Consider the following 13862-nt stretch of genomic DNA (forward strand, 5'->3'; position numbering starts at 1 on the left):
AATCCCTGCTCTATCCTATTTTTCCTATTCTTTTTTTTCCTCTTTCATTGTTTATCAATGAATCTCAAGTTCCTTATGCTCCTTCTTTGCCTGGTTACTTTGTGTTATTAAACCAACACTCCAGTAGTTTTGCCCTCCATGTTAATTACATTGAGATATGGATTAATTACAAGATATAAGGAACTGAATGATTTTTTTATTCATTTAGAAATGATGCAACTTAATCCAGAGATTCAGTTTTTATTAGTTATGCATTTATAAACTGCCTTCAAGTGTTCTACAGGCATCACAAGTGCTTCAAATTTATACAATTTCTTAAGAAGAATTCTTGCAGGTGAGCTGATTTGGGGTGAAGTCCTTGACCTCTTGATTTTTGGCATATCATCTTAGAGTCTTTGAAGTGAAGAAACAGAGGCAGACTTACATAGCTTCTAAATGGTAAAAACAAAACAAAACAAAACAACAACAACAAAAAAACCCAGTAAGATAAAAATCCTAATACTGGCCTTACCTCACAGAGATTGTTACATTCAAATGAGTTAATGGAAAGTTAAATTGATTTGGAAAGAATAAATCAAGACATAAGGATATGTATTTTATATTATCATTTGGTCTATCCCATTACTGAGGCTTTTGTAAAGCTGAAGATTTTTTTAGATTCTGTACTGAAAATCATAATTTCTCCAATTTTGTTTATACTCACTCATGGTTATGTAGTGGTTAATAAGTTCCAGAGAGGATGCCTTTCTTTCCCCATATTTTCTTTATGGCTATTTTGACTTCCACATTCTTCAAACAGTAAATGATGGGGTTCAGTAGGGGTGTCACAATGCTATACTGTAGGGAAATGACTTGTTCCAGAATGGATCCTGTAGCAGGGCTTAGATGTCGGCCCAAACCTGTCAGGAAGAATAAGGTCACTACAATGATATGAGAGGAGCAGGTAGAAAAGGCTTTGCTCCTGCCTGAGGCCGAGCTGATCTTCAGGATGGCAGAGATAATTCGGGTATAAGAAAACAGGATAGGGAAGAAGCAACCAAAGCCAAAAACAATTAAGGTGGTGAACAAAATCATCTTGTTAGGGAAGAGATCAGTGCAGGAGAGAGGTAAGAGTTCGGGCATCTCACAGCTGTAGTGGTAGATGAGGCGGGGGCCACAGAAGTGCAGCCTCAACAAAGGCAGGGTATTCATCAGAGAATTGGTTACCCCAAGTAGACAAGACCCACAGGCCAGAAAGGTACAGAATCGTTTGCTCATGACCATCACATAAACCAGAGGGTTGCAGATGGCTGAGTAGCGGTCATAGGCCATGGCTGAGAGAATAAAGGCTTCAGATGAAGCAATGAAAAACATCAGTCCAATCTGTACTAGGCACCCACTGAGGGAGACAGTTTTATTTTTGGTCAGTAGTGTATAAACCAACTTTGGTGCCATGACTGAGGAATAAAATATATCAAAAAAGGATAAGTTCACCAGGAAGAAGTACATGGGTGTATGCAGTTGGGAATCCATCTTGATGACTGCCATTATCAAAAGGTTCCCAGCCAAGGTGAGGAAGTAAATCAATAGGAAAAGGAAGCCTAGGGTATACTGGATGTGCATGCCGCTGGAAAATGGCAGAAGAATGAATTCTGTGCCTGTGGTCTGATTATCTGGTATCATTTGATCAGAAAAATTACTTCCTAGAAATAGAAAAGCAAATCAATCAACCAATCAACCAACAAATCTTTATTGATCAACTAGTACTATACCTAACATTATAAACTTTATATATATATGTATATATATGCATATATATATATATATATATATATATATATATATATATATATATATATATATATATATATGTAAGTATAACATATTATAAGACCTTAAGAAATATTCTAAGCTGCCTTATGGGCATAATCTTTATTGGGGGACAAGATAGGAAAAGCTTATGGAACAAAAAATGCAAACTAGAAATTAAGCATTAAATGGTCAAGACTGTACTGGAATAGAAGTAAAGAAAAGAGTAATAGTTAGAATGGTCAGTAACTATTGGATTGTGGAGGAAGTATAATGATTTGAATTCAATATGTGTAGCATGATGTTGTTATTACAGTTCTCCCTCTCAGCAACTAATATAGAGTTCTCAGTTCCTTCCATCTCTCTCTCTCTCTCTCTCTCTCTCTCTCTCTCTCTCTCTCTCTCTCTCTCTCTCTCTCTCTCTCTCTCTTTTTTTCTGAGGCAATTGGAGTTAAGTGACTTGCCCAGGGTCACACAGGTAGGAAGTATTAAGTGTCTGAGACCAGATTTGAACTCAGGTCCTCCTGACTTCAGGGCTGGTGCTGTATCCACTGCACCACCTACCTGCCCCTCAAATTCTCAGTTCTGTCCTTTTTCTATTGAGTACAGATTGCAAAGAAGGTGCCAATCTCCACTGACAGAGAAAGTTCCTCAATGGGAACTCTGTACTGGTGTGCTTGGTTAAAAAACAAAACAAAACAAAACAAATAATAAAAAAGAAATTAATTTTTTATTCCCCTTAAAGGCTTCTTATCCTGACATTTCTTTTCTGTCTTGGTTCTTATGCCCCCATTATTTTATTCTACTAAAATTGATGCTCCTCCTTTGCTCATCTTTCCCTGTTCAAATCATGCTCATTAAAGTGCTCTATGTAACCTTCCCCATGGGGAATTCCTTGATGTGAAAATGACATCTCTTATCCTCTTCTATAATATTTTGTTTATGATTTGCTACAACACTTAGGATTTCTGCCTTTTATCATTGTAATTGGTTTATATGTTATAATGTTCACATGTCATTTATATATGCTATTACTTCAGGACAAGAAACATGTCTTCTTCATATTTTTCATTTTTGTATCACTCTAGTACCTGCATATTTTCTTACACAGCGAAGGTTTGTACTGAATGTTGAGCCAACTAATGGTCAGTAGGTGAATTATAAGTCATATTATTCATGCCTTGGCTATCATCATCAGTTTAAATAGCAATCGTTTCTGCTTTGACCAAAAACGCTGAGGGTCTTCCTCCTCCAGACTGATTTTTTGACGATGTAAAAGAGATAATTTTTGTATCATTTCTTAGATTTAATCTCTGAATGGGTTGTTTCAGTTGAACTGAGACCTGGGAAATACCTTAGTTTGAAAAGGCCAAGATCTCCCACTGTTATCCAAGCCATTTATAGTTGTCTTGTTCTCTAACTTTCCATTGAACCCACTTGACTCTGGAGGAACTTCTGAGGCTAATGACCTTGAATAATCCTATATCCTTCAAATCCAATTCACTTGCAATTTATGGAATCAACTTCATAATGTCATTGTTCTTTTTGAGAGCAAAGAACAAACAACAATCATCATCATCAGAAGTATGAATATATGCTTTCCATGTTCAAAACAATATACAGCTAGTTCTAATTTGAGCCTACAACAATCTCCCTTCTTTACTGACAAAGTTCTTTCTTAGAAGCTATTTCCTCAAGTAATCTCTGAATCTGTGCTTGGAGTTTGTATCTCATCAAGCTAAACTTTTAGCTCCAGCTATAGTTCACTTGATCCATGAGATGACAGAGTGTTATGCCCAAGGAGGTACAAAGCAGCAGATCAATAAAAAGAAGTATGACAATGAGAACTAGGCTCAACAGTGGCCAAGTGTTCAACCCATTCATTAAAGTCATACTCAAGGAGATAATAAGCCAAAGAGGTTGGATGCCAATGAGGTAGGATGTCAACACTGAGGTGAGAAGTCAACAAGGTAAAACATCACAATTCTAGTTAACAATTAAATATCAGTGAAGTAGGTTGTCACAATTCTAGTTCATTTACACATATGACACTTGTCACAATTATAGACCAATTCTAGTTCCTCACAATTCTCTATTGCACTTTTCACAATTCTAGAGCAATTCTAGCTTATCACAATTCTTTTACTGGGACAGTTTTTCATCAGGACAATCACCTTTTAAAATACATTAACACCTCATTACTTTTGTTATCTATTTTTTTTGTTTGTTTTCTATGTTAGAATCAACTTGGGTAGGTAGATACCAGATCCTATCCCTTTTGAAATTATGTTTTTGAAAATCATCAAAGAAAACTTTCAAGAATTAGAAGTTAAAACTTGTAAGGGTCTTTTAAATGAGCGGTGCCACAGTGCAACAGGAGATTGAGTGGCCCAGAAGTAATCTCTGTGGATATAGGACTGCCCTGTGGGTGGGATCCTGGCCATATTGAGATAGATTTGTAATGGGTGACGGCTCTCTCGCTGGTTGGCTGTGCGTGTGACCTCACAGGCCCTTTATAAGCCCACTGCAGACAGCAAGTCGCTCTCTTTAACCTGGCTCCCTAGCCTGGGGTAGCTGAGCCAAGCTGATGGATAGCTGAGAGGTAAGGAGTTTGGTAGTGAACACGTGGGTCTTCAGACCAGGTGTTCACTAAGGAGTTAACAAGTCAGGGCAGTAAGTCAGGGCATTATGTGAGTAGGTATAATAAAGGCTTTTAAGATTGCAAAAACTCAAAATGCAAATTGAAAAGAACTCAAAGGTTTGTTTTAAGGACTCAAGCTACAGTGTGTCATTATAGGTAATCTGTAAAACTGCAAAAAGAACCTCATACTTTTATCTTCTTGAAGGTAATCAGATATAAGTTACCCAGGAAAGATAAAAACCTCCCCAGACTTTTCCAGGAGAACAGTGGGTATTTGGAGAAAATAGATTATTATGAATGACTTGAGCCTCTATGTAGGGCATTAGCTACAAGTCAAGTAGGAAATATAAATTAAAATACCTGGGAGTTTACCTGCCAAGACAAATCCTGGAACATGTACATATTTACAAACCACTTTATGGAAACAGTCTGATTTCAATCTCCCTAATGAACATCGATGCAAAAATCTTAAATAAAATATTAGCAAGAAGATTACAGAAAGTCATCCCCAGCGTAATACACCATGACCAAGTAGGATTTATACCAGGAATGCAGGGCTGGTTCAAAATTAGAAAAAAGTATTAACATAATTGATTATATCAATAACCAAATCAACAAAAATCATATGATCATCTCAATAGATGCAGAAAAAGAATCTGATAAAATCCAACACCCATTCCTATTAAAAACACTAGAGAGTATAGGAATAAATGGACTTTTCTTTAAAATAGTCAGCAGCAGCTGGGAAAACTGGAAATTAGTATGGCAGAAACTAGGCATGGACCCACATTTAACACCACATACTAAGATTAGATCAAAATGGGTCCAAGATTTAGGCATAAAGAACGAAATCATAAATAAATTGGAGGAACATGGGATGGTTTACCTCTCAGACTTGTGGAGGAGGAAGGAGTTTGTGTCCAAGGGAGAACTAGAGACCATTATTGATCACAAAATAGAACATTTTGATTACACCAAATTAAAAAGTTTCTGCACAAACAAAACTAATGCAAACAAGATTAGAAGGGAAGTAACAAATTGGGAAAACATTTTTACAGTTAAAGGTTCTGATAAAGGCCTCATCTCCAAAATATACAGAGAATTGACTTTAATTTATAAGAAATCAAGCCATTCTCCAATTGATAAATGGTCAAAGGATATGAACAGACAATTTTCAGATGATGAAATTAAAACTATTTCCACTCATATGAAAGAGTGTTCCAAATCACTATTGATCATTGCAAATTAAGACAACTCTGAGGTATCATTACACACCTGTCAGATTGGCTAAGATGACAGGAACAAATAACGATGAATGTTGGAGAGGCTGTGGGAAAACTGGGACACTGATGCATTATTGGTGGAGTTGTGAAAGAATCCAACCATTCTGGAGAGCAATCTGGAATTATGCCCAAAAAGTTATCAAAATGTGCATACCCTTTGACCCAGCCATACTACTACTGGGCTTATACCCCAAGGAACTACTAAAGAAGGGAAAGGGACCTGTATGTGCCAAAATGTTTGTGGCAGCCCTTTTCATAGTGGCTAGAAGCTGGAAGATGAATGGATGTCCATCAATTGGAGAATGGTTGGGTAAACTATGGTATATGAATGTTATGGAATATTATTGTTCTATAAGAAATGACCAACAGGAGAAATACAGAGAGGCTTGGAGAGACTTACATCAACTGATGCTGAGTGAAACGAGCAGAACCAGAAGATCATTATACACTTTAACAATGATACTGTATGAGGATGTATGCTGATGGAAGTGGATTTCTTCAACATAGAGAAGAGCTAATCCAATTCCAATTGATTAATGATGGACAGAACCAGCTACATCCAGAAAAGGAACACTGGGAAATGAATGTAAACTGTTATTTTTACTTTCTGAATCCAATTCTTCCTGTGCAACAAAAAATTCGGTTCTACACACATATTTTGTATCTAGAATATACTGTAATATATTTAACATATATAAGACTGCTTGCCATCTGGGGGAGGGGGTTGGGGGAGGAAGGGAAAAAATCTGAATAGAAGTAAGTGCAAGGGATAATGTTGTAAAAAATTACCCATGCATATGTACTGTCAAAAAATGTTATAATTATAAAATAAAATAAAAATTAAAAAAATATTCAGCAGCGTCTATTTAATTGTTCTTTAAATGTTTGGTAGAATTCACATGTAAATCCATCTGGTCTTGGGGGATTTTTTCTTAGGGAGTTGATTAATTTCTTTTTCTAAGATGGGACTATTTAACCAATTTACTTCTTCCTCTGCTAATCTGGGCAAGCTATATTTTTGAAGGTATTCTTCCATTTCATTTAAACTATCAAATTTATTGTCATAAAGCTGGACAAAGTAATTCCTAATTATTGGCTAATTTCCTTTTCATTAGTGGTGAGTTCTCCCTTTTCATTTTTAAGACTAATAATTGTATTTTCCTCTTTCCTTTTTAAAATCAGATTTACTAAGGGTTTATTTATTTTGTTGGTTTTTTCATAGAACCAACTCTTAGTTTTATTAAATAATTCAATAGTTTTTTTTTACTTTCAATTTTATTAATCTCTCCTTTTATTTTTATAATTTCAAATTTCGTGTTTGACTAGGGGGGGGTTTAATTTGTTTCTTTTCTAGCATTTTTAGTTGCAAGCCCAATTCATTGACCTTCTCTTTCTCTATTTTATGCAAGTAGGCCTCTAGAGATATACAATTTCCCCTTATTAATGCTTTGGCTGTATCCCACACATTTTGGTATGATGTCTCATTATTTTTGTCATTTTCTTGGGTGAAGTTATTAATTATGTCTATGATTTGCTGTTTTACCAAATCATTCTTTACTATGAGATTATTTAGTTTCCAGTTATTTTTTGGTCTATTTTCTCCTGGCTTTTATTTTCATTGCATTGTGATCTGAAAAGGATGCATTAGGTTTTTATGTCATGATATATAATAATATATATATATATATTATGTCCTAATATATAATAATATATATTTTTATGTCCTAATATATAGTCAATTTTTGTATAGACTTAATGAACTGCTGAAAAGAAAGTGTATTTCTTTCTGTCTCCATTTAGTTTTCTCCAAATATCTATCATATTTAACTTTTCTAATATTCTATTTACCTCTTTGGCTTCTTTTTTATTTATTTTGTGGTTTGATTTATCTAATTCTGAGAGTGCAAGGTTGAAATCTCCCACTATTATAGTCTATTTCTTCTTGCAGCTCTCTTAATTTCTCTATTAAAAATTTAGATACTTGGTGCACATATGTTTAATATTGATATTGTTTCATTATCTAGGCTACCCTTTAGCAAGATATAATGCCCTTATCTCTTTTAATTAGATCAAATTTTGTTTTTGCTTGATATGAGATCAGGGTGGTTACCTTTGCTTTTTTGACTTCACCTGAAGCATAGTAGATTGTGCCCCAATCTTTTACTTTTACTCTGTATGTATTGCCCTATTTCAAGTGTGTTTCCTGTAAACAACATATTGTAGGAGTCTGCCTTTTAATCCAGTCTGCTAACTGCTTCCTCTTTATGGGGGAGTTCACCCCATTCACATTTATGGTTAAAATGACCAATTCTGTATTATTTGCCATCTTGTTAACCCATTTAGGCTTTTCTCCTTTCCTTCCCCATTACCTCCCTCCCCAGTATTAAACTTGTAAGCACCACTTTCTTCTCACAGCCCTCCCTTTTTAGTACCCCTACCCTCACTTTATAGTTCCTCCCCCTTTCTTACCCCATTTCCTCACAATTTCTGTATTCCCTTCTGCTTCCTTCCCTTTTCACTTTTCCCCTCCCACTTTTCAATGAGGTGGAAGAAGTTTCACCATAAATCAAATATGTCTAATATTTTTCTCTTTAAGCCAATTCTGATGGCAGTATGATACACACTATGTTCATCCCCCTCCATTCTTTCTCTCAGATATAATAGGTTTCCGTTGCCTCTTTGGGAGATGTAGTACCTCGACTTTACCCTTTTCTTAGTACAATTTCCTTTCCATCTCTAGTTTCTAGAACAATGTATACATGTGTTCTTTATATATCTTTACAGCAGAAATATAGTTCCCAAGATTTCTTTTTACCTTTTTAGATTTCTCTTATATTCTATATTTGTAGATCAAACTTTTTGTTTAGTTCTGTTTTTTTCATCAGAAATAGATGAAATTCACTTATTTTGTTGAATGTCCATCTTCTTCCCTGGGAAAAAATGCTCATTTTGGCTGGGTAAGTTATTTTTGGCTGCATACCAAGTTCCTAGCTCTCTTGTGAGAGCATTTTTAATTTCTTTTGTGAGAATCTTATGTGTTGAAGACCAGATCATATATAATGTCCTCAGAGTTTAAAGCCTGCTCTCTGTCCATATAGAAGATATCAATAGAGTCCATTTTAATTTTTTGCTCATTTTGTTAAAGAATCAGAGAAAACGAAGTAACAAAAAAATACAAAAAACAAATGCAGTCTGTTTTCTTTTTTTTTAGAGGGGGAGGGGCTGGATGGTGTTACTGGGCTTTCTCTACAGACTGCAGAGGGCAGTAGTGAGGCACTAGCAGGACAGCAATGACTGCACTGCATCTGCACTCTGAGACTCTGAGATTCTGAGAGCATGCTGAGTCACTCCAGGTGGGTGTGGCCAGGTCCAGAGAGACCCTAGCTTTTTTTGGGTTATAATCTTTACCCACTGTGTTTTTAGCTTCTCTACTTGTCTACTGTCTTGCTGCCAAGGCAAAGTAGGCAACACTGTGGTAAAACTCTTCCCACAGAAACAGCTGAGATCACAACCCACCCCCCTCCAGTCTGCTCAAGTGAGAGCTGCCCACCTAACTCTGTCTTCCGTGCTGTCAATGCCTGCCTTCAGTCTGTGCCTAATCTAACAGGCCCCACCTTTGAGCAAAAGCAGACCTTTTCCGGCAAATTTTGAGGATATCTTCTCTTGGTAATTATTTGTGTTTTTTTTTTCAGTCAAGCACTAATTCCGAGGCTTGTCATGAAATAAATTTTTCTGAGATAAAAGATGAAGCTTAAATAGATGTGTATGTCCTTTTTGCAATCTTGGCCAGAAGAGTAGCATTTATTTAAAACCATCAGTAAGCATCATATGTAATGGTGATAAACTGGAATCATTCCCAATAAAATCAGGAGTAAAACAACGTTGCCCACTATCACCATTACTATTCAATATTGTATCAGAAATGCTAGATTTGGGAATAAGAGATGAAAAAGAGATTAAAGGAATTAGAGTAGGTAATGAGGAAACCAAATGGTCACTTTTTGCAGGTGATATGATAATATACTTAGATAACCCCAGAGATTCTACTAAAAAGCTCTTAGAAATGATCCACAACTTTAGCAAAGTTGCAGGATACAAAACAAATTCACATAAATCCTCAGTATTTTTATTCATCACTAACAAAATCCAACAGCAAGAAATACAAAGAGAAATTTCATTTAAAATAATTGTCAGTAGTATAAAATATTTGGGAATCTATCTGCCAAAGAAAAATCAGGAACCATGTGAGCAAAACTACAAAACACTTTGTACAAAAATAAAGTCAGATCTAAACAATTGGAAAAAATATTAAGTGATCTTGGATAGGTTGAGCGAATATAATTAAGATGACAATACTACCTAAACTAATCTATTTATTTCATGCTATACCAATCAGACTTCCAAGAAACTATTCTAATGACCTAGAAAAATAACAACAAAATTCATCTGGAAGAACAGAGATTCAAGAATTTCAAGGGAACTAATGTAAAAAAATGTCATATGAAGGTGGCCTACCGATACCTGATCGAAAACTATATTATAAAGCAGAGGTCACGAAAACCATTTGGTATTGGCTAAGAAATAGACTAGTTGGTCAGTGGAATAGGTTAGGTTCACAGGACAAATAATCAATAACTATAGCAATCTAGTGTTTGACAATCCCAAAGACTACAACTTTTGAGATAAGAATTCACTATTTGACAAAAACTGCTGGGAAAATTGAAAATTAGTATGGCAGAAACTAGGCATTGACCCACACTTAACACTGTACACCAAGATAAGATCAAAATGGGTTCATGACCTAGACATAAGGAACGAGATCATAAATAAATTAGAAGAACATAGGATAGTTTACATCTGAGACCTGTGGTGGAGGAAGGAATTTGTGATCAAAGAAGAACTAGAGAGTATTATTGATCACAAAATAGAAAATTTTGATTATATCAAATTAAAAAGCTTTTGTACAAATAAAACTAATAGAGACAAGATTAGAAGGGAAGCAATAAGCTGGGAAAACATTTTTACAGTTAAGGGTTCTGATAAAGGTCTTATTTCCAAAATATATAGAGAATTGACTAATTTATAAGAAATCAATCCATTTTCCAACTGATAATTGGTCAAAGGATATGAACAATTTTCAGATGATAAAATTGAAACTATTTCTAGTCATATGAAAAGGTGTTCCAAATCATTATTGAGCAGAGAAATGCAAATTAAGACAATTCTGAGATACTACTACACACCTGTCAGATTGGCTAAGATGACAGGAATAGATAATGGGAAATCTTGGAGGGGATGTAGGAAAACCGGGACACTGATGCATTATTGGTGGAGTTGTGAATGGATCCAACCATTAGTATTACTACTGGGCTTATATCCCAAAGAAATACTAAAGAAGGGAAAGGGACCTGTATGTGCAAAAATGTTTGTTTCAGCCCTTTTCATAGTGACTTGAAACTGTAAATTGTGGTATATGAATGTTATGGAATATTATTGTTCTGTAAGAATTGACAACAGGATGAATACAGAGAGGCTTATAGAGACTTACATGAACTGATGTTAAGTGAAATGAGCCGAACCAGGAGATCATTATACACTTCAACAACAATAATATATGAGGATCAGTTCTGATGGAAGTGGCTATCTTCAACAATGAAAGGATCCAAATTAGTTCCAATTGATCAGTGATGACCAGAACTAGCTACACCCAGCAAAAGAACACAGGGAAATGAGTGTGGACCACAACATAACATTTACACTCTTTCTATTGTTGTTTGCTTGCATTTTTGTTTTTCTTCCCAGGTTATTTTTACCATCTTTCTAAATCTGATTTTTCTTGTGCAACAAGATAACTGTATAAATATGTATACATATAATGTATTTACCATATATTTTAACATATTTAACATATATGGGACTGCCTGTCATCTTGGAGAGGAGGTGGAGGGAAGGAGGAGAAAAGTTGAACAGAAGTTTGAAAAATTACCCATGCATATGTTTTGTCAATAAAAAGCTGTAACAACAATAATAATAATAATAATAATAATAATAATAAATAATAATAATCATAATAATAAGAAATAGTCTGATTAAAGTAATTTGAACAATAGTAATTCTTCATGTGTGAGCAAAACCAGTAAAATAAAAATCATAATTCCATCTAAACTAATATACTTTTTTCATTGTCATTCCAATTAATAAAAAATTATTGAACTAGAAAAAATGACACCAAAATTAATTTGAAAAAATAAAAGGTCAAGAACAAGGGACTTGATAAAAATTTAAATGAGGGAGGTTTATCAGTACCAGTTCTTAATATATGCTAAGGCAGTAATTATCCAAACTATCTCATACTGGCTAAGAAATAAAAAGGAAGATAAGTGGAACAGAGTAGACACAGTAGTGAATGATCATAATCATCTCCAGTCTTACAAAATAATCTTTTGGGAAAAATACACTATGTAACAAAAATATTGGGAAAACTTAGAAAGCAGTATGGCAGAATTTGGGTATACACCAATATTTATACAGTTGCCAAAATAAGTTCAAAATGGATACATATAGAGAGAAATATAAAGAGAAATCATAAGAAAATTAGGAGACCATGGAACATATTGCTTATCAGACTTATAAGTAGGAAAAGAATTTATGAAAAGTGCTGTGAGATGAAAAATTGATAATTTTGAATACTTTAAATTAAAAAAGTTTTGTACAAATAAAATTTAAATTATATTAGATTAGAAGGAAAGCAGAAAATTAGGGAAAGTTTTTTTTTTTTGTTTGTAGTTTCTCATGTAAAAGTTTCATATCGCAAATATAGAGAAAAATTTTCCAACTTTGTCAGAATGTGTCACTTCCCAATTGACAAATGATCAAATGATATGAACAGGAAGTTTTTGGATGAATAGATCAAAATTATATATGATACATGAATATTTTCTCTAAATCATTTTTGATTAGAAAAAAGTAAATTAAAACAGATTTCAGATATCATATCACACTTAGCAGACTGGCTAAAATGACAGAAGGAGAATATGACAAAAGTTGGAGGGAATGTGGAAAAATTGTGAACTTTTCTAACATTTTAGAGAGCAATTTGGTAAATGGCTAAATGAGTTGTGATATATGATTGTGATGGAATAATGTGAGAAATGATGAACATGTTGATTTTAGAAAAATGTGGAAAGAGTTGCATGAAATACTGAAAAATGAAATAAGCAGAATCACAAGAAGTATAAACAGTAAGCAATATTGTTTAAAGAATAATTTTTAACAACCAAGTTATTCTGAATATCCAAATCAACTACAAAGGACTTATGAAAGAAAATGCTGTCCATCTTCAGAGAAAAAAACTTATAAATAGAAGCAAACATGGCATAGTTTTACCTATATTTTACAAATATAAATCTGTGTCAAATTGTGATTTTTTAGTGCAGGATGAGGAATGAAGGAGGGAGAGTGCAATAAAAATAAATAAAATTTATTTAAACAAAAGAGAATAAGTTAAGGAGGAGGAAAGGATTGTCTTGCTAAAAGGAAGAACCAACCAATGTTACATAACATATTTATAGATCTATTACATGGTCATGTGACTTATTCCATCTCTGCCTAGCAACTCTTTAGAAAGAACAGATGAGGGCATATAATGGGGTGCAAAGTAATCTGACGTTTCGTTGCAGCAAGATATGAGGGGGGAAAGGACAGAGTAGAAAGGGATTCAAAGATAAAGGGTAATAGAGAGATAAATTGTCTTACTAAGGAGCCAACAGTAGCATAAAAAAGGAAAGAACGATTGCGTGGGGAAGAAGGGAACAAGCATATTATCTTACATAAAATAGAAGCTGATCTTTATAATGCAAAGTCCTCATTTTTCAGCTTCTGAATGTTCTCAGTGCTTAGGAGTTCAAAAGGTTTTCATTTCTAAAATATATAGGGAATTAACTCAGATTTATAAGAAAAAGCCAATTCACAATTGAAAAATGGTCAAAGCATATGAATAGACAACTTTCAGACAAAGAAATTAAAGCCATTTCTAGTCATATGAAACAATGCTTTACATTACTATTATTTAGAGAAATGCAAATTAAGACACCTCTGAGGTACCACTTCATGCTTCTCTGATTATAAGGTGACAGGAAAAGATAATGATG

At 34.3% G+C, this 13862-nt stretch overlaps 1 protein-coding gene across 1 annotated transcript; it reads right to left on the bottom strand.

The window, feature by feature from the left end:
• Positions 1-720: 720 nt before the first annotated feature.
• LOC141543965 (olfactory receptor 5BS1-like) lies at positions 721-1602 on the bottom strand. Its single transcript, XM_074269621.1, has one exon. The coding sequence runs from the start codon at positions 1600-1602 to the stop codon at positions 721-723; it is 882 nt and encodes a 293-aa protein (XP_074125722.1).
• Between the last annotated feature and the right edge of the window lie 12260 nt (positions 1603-13862).

This window comes from Sminthopsis crassicaudata, chromosome 5, assembly GCF_048593235.1.
Source record: "Sminthopsis crassicaudata isolate SCR6 chromosome 5, ASM4859323v1, whole genome shotgun sequence".
NCBI classification, from domain to species: domain Eukaryota; kingdom Metazoa; phylum Chordata; class Mammalia; order Dasyuromorphia; family Dasyuridae; genus Sminthopsis; species Sminthopsis crassicaudata.